At 47.6% G+C, this 15,903-nt stretch overlaps 1 protein-coding gene across 2 annotated transcripts in view; it reads right to left on the minus strand.

Annotated features, from left to right (window-relative positions):
* The window catches only part of CELF5 (CUGBP Elav-like family member 5), an 82,072-nt gene continuing 66,169 nt past the window's right edge, over positions 1–15,903 (minus strand). For both annotated transcript variants that reach the window (XM_081846281.1, XM_081846280.1), the window contains exons 6-13: positions 14,497–14,643; positions 11,604–11,745; positions 6,809–6,955; positions 6,401–6,463; positions 3,964–4,047; positions 2,909–3,052; positions 2,045–2,208; positions 1–615 (exon numbers count right to left, since the gene is read on the minus strand). In XM_081846281.1, the coding sequence (XP_081702407.1) occupies positions 2,081–2,208; positions 2,909–3,052; positions 3,964–4,047; positions 6,401–6,463; positions 6,809–6,955; positions 11,604–11,745; positions 14,497–14,643 (855 nt within the window). In that variant the 3' untranslated portion in view covers positions 1–615; positions 2,045–2,080. The remainder of the gene's footprint in view (positions 616–2,044; positions 2,209–2,908; positions 3,053–3,963; positions 4,048–6,400; positions 6,464–6,808; positions 6,956–11,603; positions 11,746–14,496; positions 14,644–15,903) is intronic.

Below are 15,903 nucleotides of genomic sequence, written 5' to 3' on the forward strand. Positions count from 1 at the left end.
CCCTTCGTCCGCACTCCGTCCCGGACGCCAAGGCGAAAACAGCTTCTCCTTTTTGCACCCAGCAGAGCTCTTGGGGGGGAAAAGACCCAGGCCCTTTCCGACGCCATTCGAGGATCAGGCACTATCTGTCGTCTCGCATCGACTCACCCGCCGTAGAAAGGAAGAAAAATTTGGTCCTGTGGTTTTTCTTTTTCTCTTCTTCTTTCGAACGTTTTAAAAAAAATAGAGTTGCTGTAATATATATTTATATATCCTTATATATATATATATCTTTCTCTTTCTCTCTCTCTTCTATTTATATACACAACGCGGTTTAAATTAGAAAGCCAGCTGTTAAAACGATGCAACCAAGTTCTTCAGGTTGGTCCATTGGCTAACTGGGGGCAGCTGTCCGTGGTGCTGAATTCCCCCTCATATGAACACCCTGTGAATCCTTTCAGGAGGACGTTGTGAAAGGTGTCGTTGTTGCTGGATGTTGGCTGGGTTTGTATGTTGTCGTCGGCTTCCCCCTGCCCCCCACTCCGCCCAAGGAAGGTGGGGAATTGTTCAGGGGGGGGATCCCTTCTTTAAAACGAAAGAACGAAATCAACTGGAAGAGGGGATGCTTAACTTCACCTAAAGGAGAAGAAGAAGAGAGAGAGAGGTTGGAATGGAAGGTTGCCAAAGTCACACACCTGTCGTCCCCCCCCCCCATATGATAAAATACAGCATGATCGCATTGTACATGGGGGGGGGGGGCATGCACGTTCAGATCAGATCAGGGATCGAAACCGTTAGAGGCTGCAAGCACTTAAAATATTTTCGTGCCCCATGCATATATAATTCAAAATATAAAATAATAATAAACGGTGAAGTGAAATTTTACTTTTTCAAAATGAAATGAAGCCTACGGTAAGATGGAAGGTGATGCTTATTTTTGCATACTTCCACTTTATTCGAATTTTTTCCCCCTCCTCCTTTTTCTAAAAGCCTTTGATCAGATCCTCAAAACTAATCTGGCGTCTATACCTAGTGGAGATCAGGCCCCCAGCCTGCCTTAATAATAATAATAAAAATTATTTATACCCTGCCCTCCTCAGCCAAGACCGGGCTCAGGGCAGCTAACACCAGGTATAAAAACAATTGATTAAAATACAACTTAAAAACAAGATTAAGTACAACATTAAAATGCAGCCTTTTTCAGTAGAAACTCCAATCAAAAACTTTTGGCGGATGAAAATGTCAAATCTTCACCAAGGCCAACTATCCAGGCTGGTCCTAGGTGGGCCAGAAAAAAGCCAGGGAAGTCCCCAAATAGGAGTTCCATCACAGAAGGAGAAAAGGAAAAAGGAAAAAGGAAAAAGGAAAGAGGGGGAGGGGATCAAGTTGATTCCAAGCCAAAGGCCAGGCAGAACAACTCTTGTTGCATGGTTGTTGTATTGGGGTTTTTGGATAGATTCCAACAGAGATAATGAACGCTCAGCCAAGCAATTGGTGAGCATTAATGTTAAAAATCCAGAAAAGGAATATTTTTTGAGGTACTTCCCTTGATGCCCTAAGCATGTACCGTATTTTTCGCTCTATAAGACACACCAGACCACAAGACGCACCTAGTTTTTGGAGGAGGAAAACAAGAAAAAAAATATTCGGAATCTCAGAAGCCAGAACAGCAAGAGGGATCGTTGCGCAGTGAAAGCAACAATCCCTCTTGCTGTTCTGGCTTCTGGGATAGCTGCGCAGCCTGCATTCGCTCCATAAGATGCACACACATTTCCCCTCACTTTTTAGGAGGGAAAAAGTGAGTCTTATAGAGCAAAAAATACGGAATTTATTTTGCTTATTGGTTCATCCAGCCCTGGTTCAGATCCAAGGGGTCGAAAGCCCTGGAGGTGCCCCATGGTTGGCGGTTGAGAAAGAGAGAGAGAATGCCCACTATTCTCAGAGGAAGCCTTGCCCAAACACTGCAATTTTTCCTCTGAGGGGAGTTCTTTCAGTCCCTTGTATCGCTTTGGTTGCCCTTTTGCTGGAGCTTTCCGGACTCCACGACATTCTGGCATTTACGTACTGCGGGACTGCAGTTTCCATCGCAGAGACGCACAGTTCAGTAGGGGTGGCTGGCGTCCTTAGGCCGCTTCAATTGCACCTTCAATCTTTTCATCCCGATCTGGAACCCATTCATAGCCTGGATGGCTGTCTGGGCACTGGATGGGTTGTCGAAACTCACAAAGCCTGAATAAAAGGGGGAGGCAAAGATACGACATGATGCGATACGATAATCTTTATTGTCATTGCCCCATACAGAACAAGGAAATTGGAAAAATCTACATCAGACATTCAAAAACCAACAAGCCAGCTATCCCAGTCTGGTTAGCCCCCTAAAAACTCTGATACCGCATAATTAAATACAATATACTCCCATAGAGACTACTTTACACTGTGTTTAAAACCAAAATCGCATTTGGGTAGAAACTGTTTCTCAGGTGGCTAGTCCTAGTCTTTATAACCCTGGACCTTCTTCCAGAAGGCAGAAGCTGAAAGAGATCATTTCCGGGGTGCGCACTATCCTGCGCTATCTCTGCAGCTTTCTTATGGCACCTGGAAGCGTAGATTTGATCCAAGGTGGGAAGAGCGCACCCAATTATTCTCTCCGCAGTCTTTACAACCCTGGACAGCATTGTTTTCCCCCCGACCGTGCAACTCCCAAACGACACACACAGACCATAAGTTAATACATTCTCCACAGTACAATGGTAAAATGCCATCAACAGGTCCTTTGAGAAATTGTTTTTCCAGGTCAGGTTTGCTGACGAGACTAGAACACTCAGGCTTGTTAAAACAAAAGGAGATTGCAAAGGACCTCTCCAAACCGAGGGCTTCAAATTGCCTGTCCTGTACCTGCCCCTCTTCCCTCCCTCCCTCGATCGCTCACCGAAACATTTGCTCTGGTTTGTTGCGCGGTCCATGAAAACTTTGGAGGAGATGATGTTCCCAAAGGGAAGGAACATCTGCATGAGTTCGTTGTCGCCAAACTCCTGAGGGAGGTGGTAGATGAAAAGGTTGCATCCTTCGGGGCCTGCGGTTAAAGAGGCAGCATGGCATAGTGGTTAGAGCATCAGACTAGGAGCAGGGAGGCCTTGGGTTCAAATCCCCCCATTCAGCAATGAAACACCCTTGTGTGACTATGAGCTGAGCCTGTTGCATTATTTGGCTTGTATCCCTCTAAGTGGGGGGTGGGGAAACCTCTGGCCACCATGAAGGAATCCAAGTGGTCCTCCTGCAAGCAATTTCCACCAAACTGAAGGAATGGGTTTCCCAAATCTAAAAACCTGACTGTGCAGTCAATCTGAAACGGGCCCCCAAATCCCATTTTTCCTTCTCCAAGGGTGCATTAGCTAAAAACCCTTAACTTGAGCTCTTGAACAAATGTATAACAAAAACACAGCTGTATAAACAAAGCTCTTTCCTTTATCAGTCCATGACGCCTAATGAATGGCCTTGCCAGTTCCAAAGTGGAGCAGGGATGACACATTTGGGTCTTATCTTACATCCTGACCACAATGACGCACAGACCTTGTCAGCCCCCCAGGAACGGTGCCAGGAGTGCTCTTAGAGTTGGTGACCTTCTTACCCCAAGATAAGGATTACTGGAACAGGAACACCCTTATATGGTCAAGAGTACAGGAACATCTGTGATGTCAACTTACGTGTATAAGCTTACGTGTCTGGATTCCTGGGGAAGGGGGGAGAGGGTGCCTGGAGGATATATATATTGTATGCAATTTCTCTTGTTATTGTGCTTGCTGTGAACCGATTGACGCAGTGCCTTCTGCTATCCGGAGAGCAGAATAAACTCTTTCTCTGAACCAAATCTCGGTGTCATTTGACTCCTTCCTCCCTGTTCTGGGAGCAACGCTCACCCTACCAATCGGTAAAGTCTAATAAGGCTACAAAACTATGCCCTCCCATCAGCAGAAGACAACTTACCTTCTCGTTGCTGCTGCTGGATTATTGGAAGGGGCTGAGGGATGGGCTGAGCGACCGGGGTGATGGAGGTGGCTGGGTAGACAGCTGGGCGGGGAAAGAGAGGGGAGACAGAGCATTCATTTGATTATTTTTCATGTATTTTGGTTTTTCAAAACATAATTTTCTTTCTTCAAATTTCGTTGACCGGAAATAAAAATGCGACATGCTTCAAATCAGAGCAAAAGGCCGTCAATAAATTCAGCCTGATACTATATACAGTTTGCATTTTAAAAAAAACACACAAACAAATAAAATAATCAAATTAAGGAAAGGAAAAACCAACAAATAAAGCTACTAACATACAGATTCAAGTTAGAATTTCAGGTCACCGCAATACAAATATCTATCTGTGTCCATTTTGCTCATGGAAAGTCCATATAGCTCTGCAATCTTATATACTTCACACACACTTGACTTTGTGTGCATTCAGGTGGGCTACTAGTTTAAGAACTGAGTCAAACTCTACTGTATGTGTATCGGTTTTAAAGCACGAAACTCTTAATCTCAGGGTTTTGGGTTTGAGCAAAAGATTGCAGGGGGTTGGACCAGATGATATTCGTGATCCCTTCCAGCTCTACAATTCTATTCTAAGTACAGTGGTACTTTGCTTTACAAGCATAATCCGTTCCGGAGGTCCGTTTGTAAACCTGTTATTGCCTCGAGAGCAAATGGGCAAGACCCCCACTGGTCTCTTCAAATGCGTTATAATTGGTGCAAAAACATTTACAGTGCAGAACGTCTCAATTCCATGTCTTGCTCAGTCACTAGCAGAATCTGAGAGTGGGTGGTCCTTAAACTTTCCCTAGCAGAGTAGTTTCATGACCCCCAGCCGACGCCTCCCCTCTCTGCGCGTAAACCTACTGCGCAGAGAGGGCGTGGCTAAAGGGGGACCTGCCTCCCCCCCCGCGCTTTGTTCATGCTTGGTGCTGTGGCTCTCCCTTGCATCCTCCGAGCCCTGCATCCCTTCCCCACATGGAGGCGGGGCTTCCGTCCTCCGCGGAGGAAGTGCTGCTTCTCACGATCTTCGGAGGCTCCCTGTAACCCAGCTGCCCTTCCACCTCTTGCCTCTGAGCTGATGGCAGTTCCCTGACAAAACCAAAACAGGCTGTAACCCAAGGTGCGCTTTCGCCAATGGGGCCTCCCCCCAAAACAATTGTTCGTAATAAAAAAAGGGGGGTTGTGTCAGGTGCTGATGGTGGTTGCTCGTGAGTAAGCAGGCAGGACTCCGACCTTTCTTTTACAGGTTTTATTGGTGCAAACTATTTATAGAGCATAACCACAAAGTTCATGTCCGTCTTAGCCACTTGCAGATTCCGGGAGTGGCCCCTTCCGGTTCCCCCCTCCCCCAGTATAAGAACTTAGACACCCCAAATCTCCGCCTCCCCTCCTTACGTTTCACCCCTCTGCGAAAGCTGGGCGATGGAAACGGCATGTGTGTCTCCTGGCCGGCCGGGCTAGGTGAGGCGCTTGGGCTCTCAGCAGCATCTTTGAGCCCTCCCTTCGCTTGGCTGCCCCCTTCCTTCCCTTCTCCACTGGAGGTGTGGTGTTCCCCACCGCTGGACGAGGAGCTGCTCCTCAGAAGCGTCAGACGCTCCCTGTATCCTCCTGCCTCCCTCCCCTGTTCTGATGGCAGTCCCCTGACAGGTTGTAATCCAAAAAAAGGTTGCAAACCGGGACACACACTTCCGGGTTTGACATGTTCATAATCCAAAACGTATGCAAACCAAGACGTATGCAAACCAAGGTACCACTGTGTCAGGGAACTGCCATCAGAGCTATAGGTGGAGGGAAGGCTCCGGAAGGATGCCGGAGAGGGTCCCAGTAGGGAGAGAGGCAGCCCATCTGCTGGGGAAGGAAATCCCCGTAACACCAGTGGAGAAGGGGGGCAGATGGGGGAATCGGAGAGGAGGCTCCAAGACTCTTCGCCAGAAACCAGCGGGGAGAGCACGGGCACACCGCTGCCCACTCCCTCCCTGCGCAGAAGACTTCCGCGCAGGGAGAGTAGGAGGAGAATTGGCGTCAAACAACTTCTTTGCTGGAAGAGATTCAAAAAACGCCCACTGATGGATTCTGCTAGCGACTGAGACAGCCACGAAGTGAAGGGCTGTCCAGACAGAAAGGGTTCAACCAGGTAACCAAGCCAAGAGTGGCAGCAACTTACGCACAAGCAACCCCAGAACCATTACACACTGTAATTCTGTAAGTTTTCAAAAGCAGTGAGCTTAAGGTGAGTCATTCTACATATTTTGAAACTGCCCTTCATCCTTGCTGTCCCCTCTGGCCCTGATCAATGCAATACACAAATCTTGAAATTAGAATATAATCTATAACGCTTCCGCCAGCCTTAGAAAAATGTGTGTATTCCCCAGGTCAAGTTCCACTCTCATGCGCACAGTACCTGCATACTGCTGGACTCCGGTGAAGGCTGGGTGCATAGTCTCTGCTACCGATGGGTTCTGGGCTAAAAGAGGAGAGATCTTATTTTATTTTTCTAAAGGAACGGACCTGTTGAGAAGAAGGGAAGTCCTAAAATGTGAACGAGCCAAAAAATAATAATGAATTGGAGTTGGGAGTGGAAATTGGGAGTCCCAACAGCATTTTGAACCATTGCTCAAAACAGACATCAGAACGAAACAGCCAGCAACCAACTCAGAACCTTGAGGACTAGAATGAGCATGTTTACTGAAGATGGTAGTCGGGAGAGATGAGAGTTGGAGTCCACCATCATCTGGGAGGAGCATAGGCTGCCCATCTGTATCCTCCTCTCTGTGCCTGTTTCCCACACCCCACCTTTCCCCTTTCCTACCTGTGTAGGGAAGAAGCCCATTCGTATAAACGGCCTCCAAGGTGGGATGGCTGCTAGGAATGGGGACAACTCCTGCGAAGCTGTTGGTGATGGGGGCCACCAGTCCCGGGATGGCAGTCGTGCCCAAGAGAGGAGGCGAGTGTAACCCTGCAGATCAGAGGCAGAAAAGCGGGTGGGCGTAACTTTCCTTTTAACAACAACAACAATCTTTATTACGGTCCAGAGACCCAACAAATCGTTACAAAGCAATACACAATTCAGACAGCCTACCTCCAGGTTAAACAAGCATTTTGTTCAGAATATAGGGATCATTGGTTCTTGCAACCACCGATAAAAACTTGGCCACTGCTAATGTTCTAGCATTTGTCCGGTCTTCCAATAGGAACCTGACATAGTGAGCCTCTGATTTTCCCGGGAAAGGTACCAGCAAGGGTAATATCAGTTCAGCCCTGGCTTGCTCATATTTTGCACAGTGCAACAAAATATGTTTTATGGGATCGATGTCTTGAGCACACGAGCAAAGTCTGTCCTGGTAGGGAACTCCTCTCAACACTGCAGAAGCAAAGACGTTTAGTCTGGCTTTGGTGAAAAGCCTTCGATAGTTTGGTACTGTCAGGTTTTTAATGTAAGATGTTAACTTAAAGACATGCCCATACTGTACCCTTTTAACAGCTCTGGGGACTTACACCAGGTGCTTGGTCGTCTACTGTCTACAGTGAGCGGCATCTTTTGCGCATGCTTTTCAACCGGGGCCGTCAGGAATCAAACCTGGGACTGTTGTTGTTGTTTAGTCGTTTAGTCATGTCCGACTCTTCGTGACCCCCTGGACCAGAGCACGCCAGGCACTCCTGTCTTCCACTGCCTCCCGCAGTTTGGTCAGACTCATGTTTGTAGCTTCGAGAACACTGTCCCACCATCTCGTCCTCTGTCGTCCCCTTCTCCTTGTGCCCTCCGTCTTTCCCAACACCAGGGTCTATTCCAGGGAGTCTTCTCTTCTCAGGAGGTGGCCAAAGTATTGGAGCCTCAGCCTGAATGGATACGTTTGATCTTCTTGCAGTCCATGGGACTCTCAAGAGTCTCCTCCAGCACCATAGTTCAAAAGCATCAATTCTTCGGCGATCAGCCTTCTTGATGGTCCAGCTCTCACTTCCATACATCACTACTGGGAAAACCATAGCTTTAACTATACGGACCTTTGTTGGCAAGGTGATGTCTCTGCTTTTTAAGACGCTGTCTAGGTTTGCCATTGCCTTCCTCCCAAGGAGCAGGTGTCTTTTAATTTCGTGACTGCTGTCACCATCTGCAGTGATCATGGAGCCCAAGAAAGTAAAATCTCTCACCGCCTCCATTTCTTCCCCTTCTATTTGCCAGGAGGTGATGGGACCAGTGGCCATGATCTTCGTTTTTTTTTATGTTGAGCTTCAGACCATATTTTGCGCTCACCTCTTTCACCCTCATTAAGAGGTTCTTTAATTCCTCCTCACTTTCTGCCATCAAGGTTGTGTCATCTGCATATCTGAGGTTGTTGATATTTCTTCCGGCAATCTTAATTCCGGCTTGGGATTCATCCAGCCCTGCCTTTCGCATGATGAATTCTGCATATAAGTTAAATAAGCAGGGAGACAATATGCATCCTTGCCGTACTCCTTTCCCAATTTTGAACCAATCAGTTGTTCCATATCCAGTTCTGACTGTACCTTCTTGTCCCACATAGAGATTTCTCAGGAAACAGATGAGGTGATCAGGCACTCCCATTTCTTTAAGAACTTGCCATATAAGAACCTGGGACTATCTGCATGCAAAAACAGATACTCTTCCCACAAAACTAGCTCTCCAGGGAGAGAAAAAGGGAGAGGAGCTGCCTTGTACCAGGTCAGAACATTTACCTGTCTGAAGTCCTGAATTCTCTACCACGCATGGCAGAAAATATAAAATTAACCGGCAATCCGCCTCCATCTGGATTGTGGAAAATAGAGTGGTACCTCAGGCGACATACACTTCAGGTTACATACGCTTCAGGTTACACCACTCCGCTAACCCAGAAATAGTGCTTCAGGTTAAGAACTTTGCTTCAGGATAAGAACAGAAATCTGGCTCCGGCGGCACGGCAGCAGCAGGAGGCCCCATTAGTCAAAGTGGTGCTTCAGGTTAAGAACAGTCTCAGGTTAAGAACGGACCACCGGAACGAATTAAGTACTTAACCCGAGGTACCACTGTAATGTAGGAGTGCAAATATCCAGAGTGTTGGGATACTATGAGGAATTATAAAATATGCATCAAGCCATTGTGTCCGCTATGAAAGCGGACTGGGTTCGATTCATTGACAATAATTTCTGATCAAATCCCACAACCCTCTGCATCTCTGGCCATTTCCTCTACTGTCCATTTCTCTCCCTTCACAAGTCACGTACGCAGCCCAGTTGCCAGTTGTTGCATCAGGCATCCTGGGTCATAAAGATGATAGTTAGCTTTGATGTAGTTTAATCTTTAGATACCTGAAGGAGCGTCTCCACCCCCATCATTCTGCCCGGAAGCTGAGGTCCAGCGCCGAGGGCCTTCTGGCGGTTCCCTCATTGCGAGAAGCAAAGCTACAGGGAACCAGGCAGAGGGCCTTCTCGGTAGTGGCGCCCACCCTGTGGAACGCCCTTCCAGCAGATGTCAAAGCGATAAACAACTACCTGACATTCAGAAGACATCTTAAGGCAGGCCTGTTCAGGGAAGTTTTTAACGTGTGATATTTTACTGTATTTTTGGTTTCTATGGAAGCCGCCCAGAGTGGCTGGGGAGGCCCAGCCAGATGGGCGGGGTATAAATAATAAATTATTATTATTATTATTATTATTATTATTATTATTATTATTATTATTATCTTAGGGCCAGGAAGAGGGTTCACAAGAATATGGTAAATACTACCCTTCCTTCCTTCCTTTATTGCTTGTTTATGACATCTGGGTTTGCTGAATGCATTCTTCCTTTTTAGTTCTGTTTTAATTACCCCAGAAGTATGCATGCTTAAATTAGCTTTTTGTAGTTTAACTTTGTCCCCACATGAGGTTTTTTGAAATGCTCAGAGGAAATCTGATTGGTTCTTACATACACTGTGTAAAAAGTTCTTTTGTGAATAAAACGACCTGGGCCGAGGGGTGGACAAGAATTATTATTATATGCACTCCTCCCAGAGTCTTGCTGGTTCAAGCCTCTGTGTGTATTTTATTATCAGAGTCCAATCCTTCCTTTACTTTGGGAACGCCTCAAATATTAAAGTTTGTTGGATCGAAGTCAGTGCTGGTCATATAGTGGAGAACCTACTAGATTTGGCTTGCATCTATCATTAGGCCAGCCCTATCATTAGGCAGCTGGGGCTGAGGGGGGGGGGAGCAGCATACTGTAATGGAATTTTAAGGTCATATATATAATAAATGTTCATAAATGTACCAATGTCTGGAGAAGCACAGGAAGACCTCCTTGAAACTATTTTGACTCCCTGAAACCATTTTGACTCCCAAGCTGACCAAATGTTTCTCTGCAAGGAGGGAGGGGTTGAGGGAACCTTCCCATTGTCTCAGGAATTAAGTAATCACCATATCAAAAGGAATGGCCAGACTACCAGGAAAGGCAATCAGATAAGGCATTATCAGAAAACCTGGCAGACAGGAAAAACAACAACACACTCAAATTTCTGTTGTAGATCGCCTTTTCTGTGATGTAGATATTATGTTTGTGCGGGGGGGGTGGTGGTCTTGGGCTACACCCCTTCTGTGATGTATATATGATGAATGGAGGGGTGGTCTTGAGCTCCAGGGTGGGGAATTTAAAATGTCTATATAAGGGCAGGCACACCTTGGTTCTGGGTCCTCCTCCATCTTCCTGCGTGTGAGGGGAGCACCCTGTTGCAACAGCTTTAATAAAGATCAGGCTTACGAGCTGCTTTGCTTCTCAATATTCTCTGGTTGGCCTCTGTTATTTTCTCCTACCAATAGGGAACCCAGTGTCCTGGAGTGTCAACACAAGGGGGCTTGTGAAGAAGGCGCAGCAGAGACTGTACTTTTTGAGAATCCTAAGGAAAAACCATCTTCCGCAGAAACTGCTGCTTGCCTTCTCTCACTGTGCCATTGAGAGCGTGCTCACTTATGTGTGTGGTACGGAAGCTGTACTACCCAGGACAGGATGGGGTTGTGCAGAGTTGTTAAGGCGGCAGAGAGCGTTGTTGGCTGCCCACTCTCCACCTTAGAGCAGATTTATGCCACAAGGTGCCATAGGAAGGCACTGGACATAGTAAAAGATCCATCGCATCCTGGTCACTGTCTCTTCGAGCTCCTGCCGTCGGGACGGAGATACAGGACGATGAAGACAAGAACGAGCCGTCTCAAGAACAGCTTCTTCTCCAGAGCGATCTCGGCCCTGAAGGGGAAACCTGGACTTTGAAAGTCATCTAATCTTCCTTGCTGTATTATACTGTATTATTTCAATTAGTGTTTTTATAGTTGTTCTGATTTTGTGTGGAGTGCCCTACCTGGGTGGATGGAGCAGCCAAGTAATTTTCGTTGTCCCCGAGAGGGGGCAATGACAATAAAGATGATATTATTATTATTATTATTATTATTATTATTATTATTATTATTATTAACTCTATATGGATACCCCATCAGGGAAGAAGGGCAGATTTTGTTTACAACAGTACAAAGGGAAAAATCTCGTTGGCTGCTCTGTCCCCTTTTCCCTCTGGCTTGCCCAGGAGGCAGGGTGACCCCCAGGCTGGGAAAACTTCCCCACCCCTGATACCAAGGATACGCACCTGAGGTTTGTGCAACAGGAGTGGCTGGCAAGCCATTTAGGCTGACGGTGCCAATTTGCTGGATGTGGCAGGGGGAGAAGGTGAGGCTTGGGCTGACGAAGCTTCCATGAGATGCCGAGAGGACGGTCTGCTGCTGCATCAGCTGAGAAAAGAAAAGGAAAATGTAGGGAAGTCTTCAGTGTGTAAGTGAAGTCGTGTCTACTGGGAAACACCATTGAAAAAGCCTGCAAACACACTCTAAATCTGAACCAGGCTTCCTCAGCCTCGGCCCTCCAGATGTTTTGAGACTACAATTCCCATCATCCCTGACCACTAGTCCTGCTAGCTAGGGATCATGGGAGTTGTAGGCAAAAAACAACAACATCTAGAGCAGGGATCCCCAAACTCGGCCCTCCAGCTGTTTTGGGACTACAACTCCCATCATCCCTAGCTAACAGGACCAGTGGTCAGGGATGATGGGAACTGTAGTCCCAAAACAGCTGGAGGGCCAAGTTTGGGGACGCCTGATCTGGAGGGCTGAGGTTGAGGAAGCCTGCTCTAAACCTCTGTAAACCCTTTAGAAAACCAAAACTCCACCGCAATAGCTCCCTCTAAACCTCCTTGTTCAAACTTTCCATAGGCCGGTGCAAAGGCTCCTGGGATTGCACGACACTGTTTTTGCACCATTTTCACGCCTTTGGGGTTCCGTTTTTGCCCCTTTATGTGCCACTTCCTGGTTGGTGTCGTACCTTAAAGTAAAGTAAAGGTAAAGGGACCCCTGAGCATTAGGTCCAGTCGTGGCTGACTCTGGGGTTGCGGCGCTCATCTCGCTTTATTGGCCCAGCGAGTCGGCGTACAGCTTCCGGGTCATGTGGCCAGCATGACTAAGCCGCTTCTGGCGAACCAGAGCAGCGCACGGAAACGCCGTTTACCTTCCCGCCGGAGCGGTACCTATTTATCTACTTGCACTTTGACGTGCTTTCGAACTGCTGGGTTGGCAGGAGCAGGGACCGAGCAACGGGAGCTCACCCCATCACGGGGATTCGAACCACTGACCTTCTGATCGGCAAGTCCTAGGCTCTGTGATTTAACCCACAGCGCCACCCGCGTCCCGCGTCGTGCCTTGAGAGTGCGCAAATAACAATCCGCAGCAACGATACCACAGAGAGAGATCTATCAATGGCTCGGCTAGGCCTCTACAGCTGAAGGCTGCAACGCTTCTTTGACTTCCTTCCCCTCTTTCTGCAGTTCCTTAAATTTATTCTTTCATATATTCTGCATATCCAGATTAACTTAATTTGCTCATGCGTTCATCTACTTTAAATCTATACTCATAAAACTGCAGGTTATTACAATAATCCTGCCAATGTTTTAATCTGTTTACAATTTATCTGCAAATTTTCAATAAACCATTTCCATTCTTTTATAAAGAATTTGTTATCTTGATTTCTTATTCTTCCGGTAAGTTTCTGCATATTTCATAAGCTTTTGCATCCATTCTTCCTTTGCTGGGACTTCTGCTTCTTTCCATTTTGGGGCAAGTAACATTCTTGCCGCTGTAGTAGCGTACATATATAAATTTCTATACAACTCAGGTAGTGCTGTCCCTATAATTCCCAAAAGAAAAGCCTCTGGATTTGTTTGTTTTTAATAAAAGTTATTTTGAACATCTTTTTCAATTCATTATATATCATTTCCTAGTAAGCTTTAACCCAGTAAGCTACAAGACCACCTTCCTTCGCTTTACATTCCCAAAATTTGTTTGATTTAGATTTATACATTTTTGACAGTTTACTCGGTTTTAGATACCAACGATATATCATTTTCATATCATTTTCTCTTAGAAGAAGAAGAGTTTGGATTTGATATCCCGCCTTATCACTACCCGAAGGAGTCTCAAAGCGGCTAACATTCTCCTTTCCCTTCCTCCCCCACAACAAACACTCTGTGGGGTGAGTGGGGCTGAGAGACTTCAAAGAAGTGTGACTGGCCCAGGGTCACCCAGCAGCTGCAGGTGGAGGAGCGGGGAAGCGAACCCGGTTCACCAGATTACGAGTCCACCGTTCTTAACCACTACACCACACGGGCTCTTAGACCAGGGCTCAACAAACTTTTTCAGCAGGGGGCCAATCCACTGTCCCTCAGACCTTGTGGAGGGCCAGACTATATATATATATATTTGAACGAATTCCTATGCCCCACAAATAACCCAGAGATGCATTTGAAATAAAAGGACACATTCTACTTATGTAAAAACACACTGATTCCCGGACCATCCACGGGCCGGATTGAGAAGACGATTGGGCCTGATCCGACCCCCGGGCCTTAGTTTGCCTACCCGTCCACCCTTTCTCAACCTGTGAGTCCCCAGATGTTGTTGAACTACAACTCCCATCCTCCCTAGCTAGCAAGGCCAGAGCTCAGGGATGATGGGAGTTGTAGTCCAACAACATGTGGGGACCCACAGGTTGAGAACCGTTGTCTTAGGCCATAAAGGTAAAGGTAAAGGGACCCTTGACCATTAGGTCCAGTCGTGGCCAACTCTGGGGTTGGGGCGCTCATCTCGGTTTATTGGCTGAGGGAGCCGGCGTACAGCTTCTGGGTCATGTGGCCAACATGACTAAGCCTCTTCTGGCGAACCAGAGCAGTGCACAGAAACGCCGTTTACCTTCCCGCCGGAGCTGTACCTATTTATCTACTTGCACATGAAGTGCTTTCGAACTGCTAGGTTGGCATAACATGCTGCAAATTTTATATCCCGATTCCACAATCCTTCCCATGTTGCTCTTCTTCCGTTCTTACGGCCGTGTCATGACGGGTGCCCTACTGAACACAGGCACGCAGAAACACGCACCCCGAATTCACACCCCCGCCAGCCCTCCCCCTGCTGCCTCGTGTCCAGGCAGATACTCACAGCCTGAGCATATGTGCTGTACGGGGTGAAGGGCAGCGCAAAGGAAGGCGTGAGAATCCCCAGTTGCCCCACCATCTGCTGCATGCGCCGGAGGGTCCGCTCTTTGTCTGTGTCGGCAAATTTCACCACAAGGCTGGAGGAAGCGCCCTAGTTTGCAGGAGGAAAGGCACAGGCGTCAGACTCTTTAGCCATGACTCTAGAATTACGGGGGGGTTGGACTAGATGAACCTGGGGTACCCTCTAACTCTGCAGTTCTATAGTTCCATCACTGGCCTGAGATCGGCTGCGGGGAGCCTCCTGCCGCCTGCCACTCCTCTAGTACAGCGGCAGCCAAGGAGGACTGGGCACGACTCCCTGCAGAGCTGCTGCCAGTCCGTGCAGACAACAGCAGCCAGGGAGGACCAGCAATTTAACACTGCACAGGGCAGTTCCTGTAGGGATATCGCAGAGTGGGCAGTGGGGTCCGGAGGGAGCACACTCCCCACCAGCAGGCAGCCACAATCTGCCTGCACACGTGATTTTGGGGTGCAGGGGCAAACCCACCCCCAGACAAGCCACAGCTGTCTGTACATCGTTCCACCTCTGCCTGACCTTTCGCGATCTCAGCCGTTTGCGGTGTCCTGTCTGTAAGTTTTTCCCTGAGACCTTTTGTCTCCTACGTCATACACTGTGCAAGGGGAAAATGACGCGGTGGAAACAGGTGCCAAAATAACTTTGTACCACCCCACGATTTCGGGACGGAAGATGTGCAAAGGTCACAGCCCCAAAAAGTATTTGCCTAGCTTGCATGTTTGTCTCAATAAAAGGAGGCTCCACAGGAATGGTGGTAGCTCGCTCGCTCGCTTCAGACCACCTGTGTGCAGCTCACATAATGATCAACACCTGTCTTGGGCCTTCACTTCAAGTTCCTATTTAAATCAGCCCTTTATTCCAAATCATGTGGACCGGAGTCTTGTTTTTAGCAAGCGCAGCTCGGTGGCCAATCTGGTTAGAGCTGTCCAGAACCCTACAAAGCCCCACTGACAGTCATTAACGGTTCCTTCCCCCCCCAACCCCCCCAACCCTCCGTGTTAAAACCTGCCTGGAAAGAGAGAGATGTCAAGAAATTGAGGGTAGCCAAAGAAGGAAGAGACAGAATAAAAATCTGATCGGAGCAGCATCTGAGAGCCTCGCCAGGCCGAAATGAATGTGAATGTTTACTTAATCCCACCTTCCCGCCCAGGAACTCAAGGCGAGATAAACTGTTCTCCCCGGCCTCATTTTATCCTTACAACAACCCTGAGAGGTAGTTTCGGGTTGTGAGAGGCTGCGACTAGTCATCCCTATGAGCTGCGTGGGGATTCGAATTCGCCTCTCCCAGCGGTCCAGCACCGCTACAACCACAAAATTGGCCACATAATCCCAAGC

Source organism: Podarcis erhardii, assembly GCF_964252035.2.
Source record: "Podarcis erhardii genome assembly, chromosome: 18".
Taxonomy (NCBI): domain Eukaryota; kingdom Metazoa; phylum Chordata; class Lepidosauria; order Squamata; family Lacertidae; genus Podarcis; species Podarcis erhardii.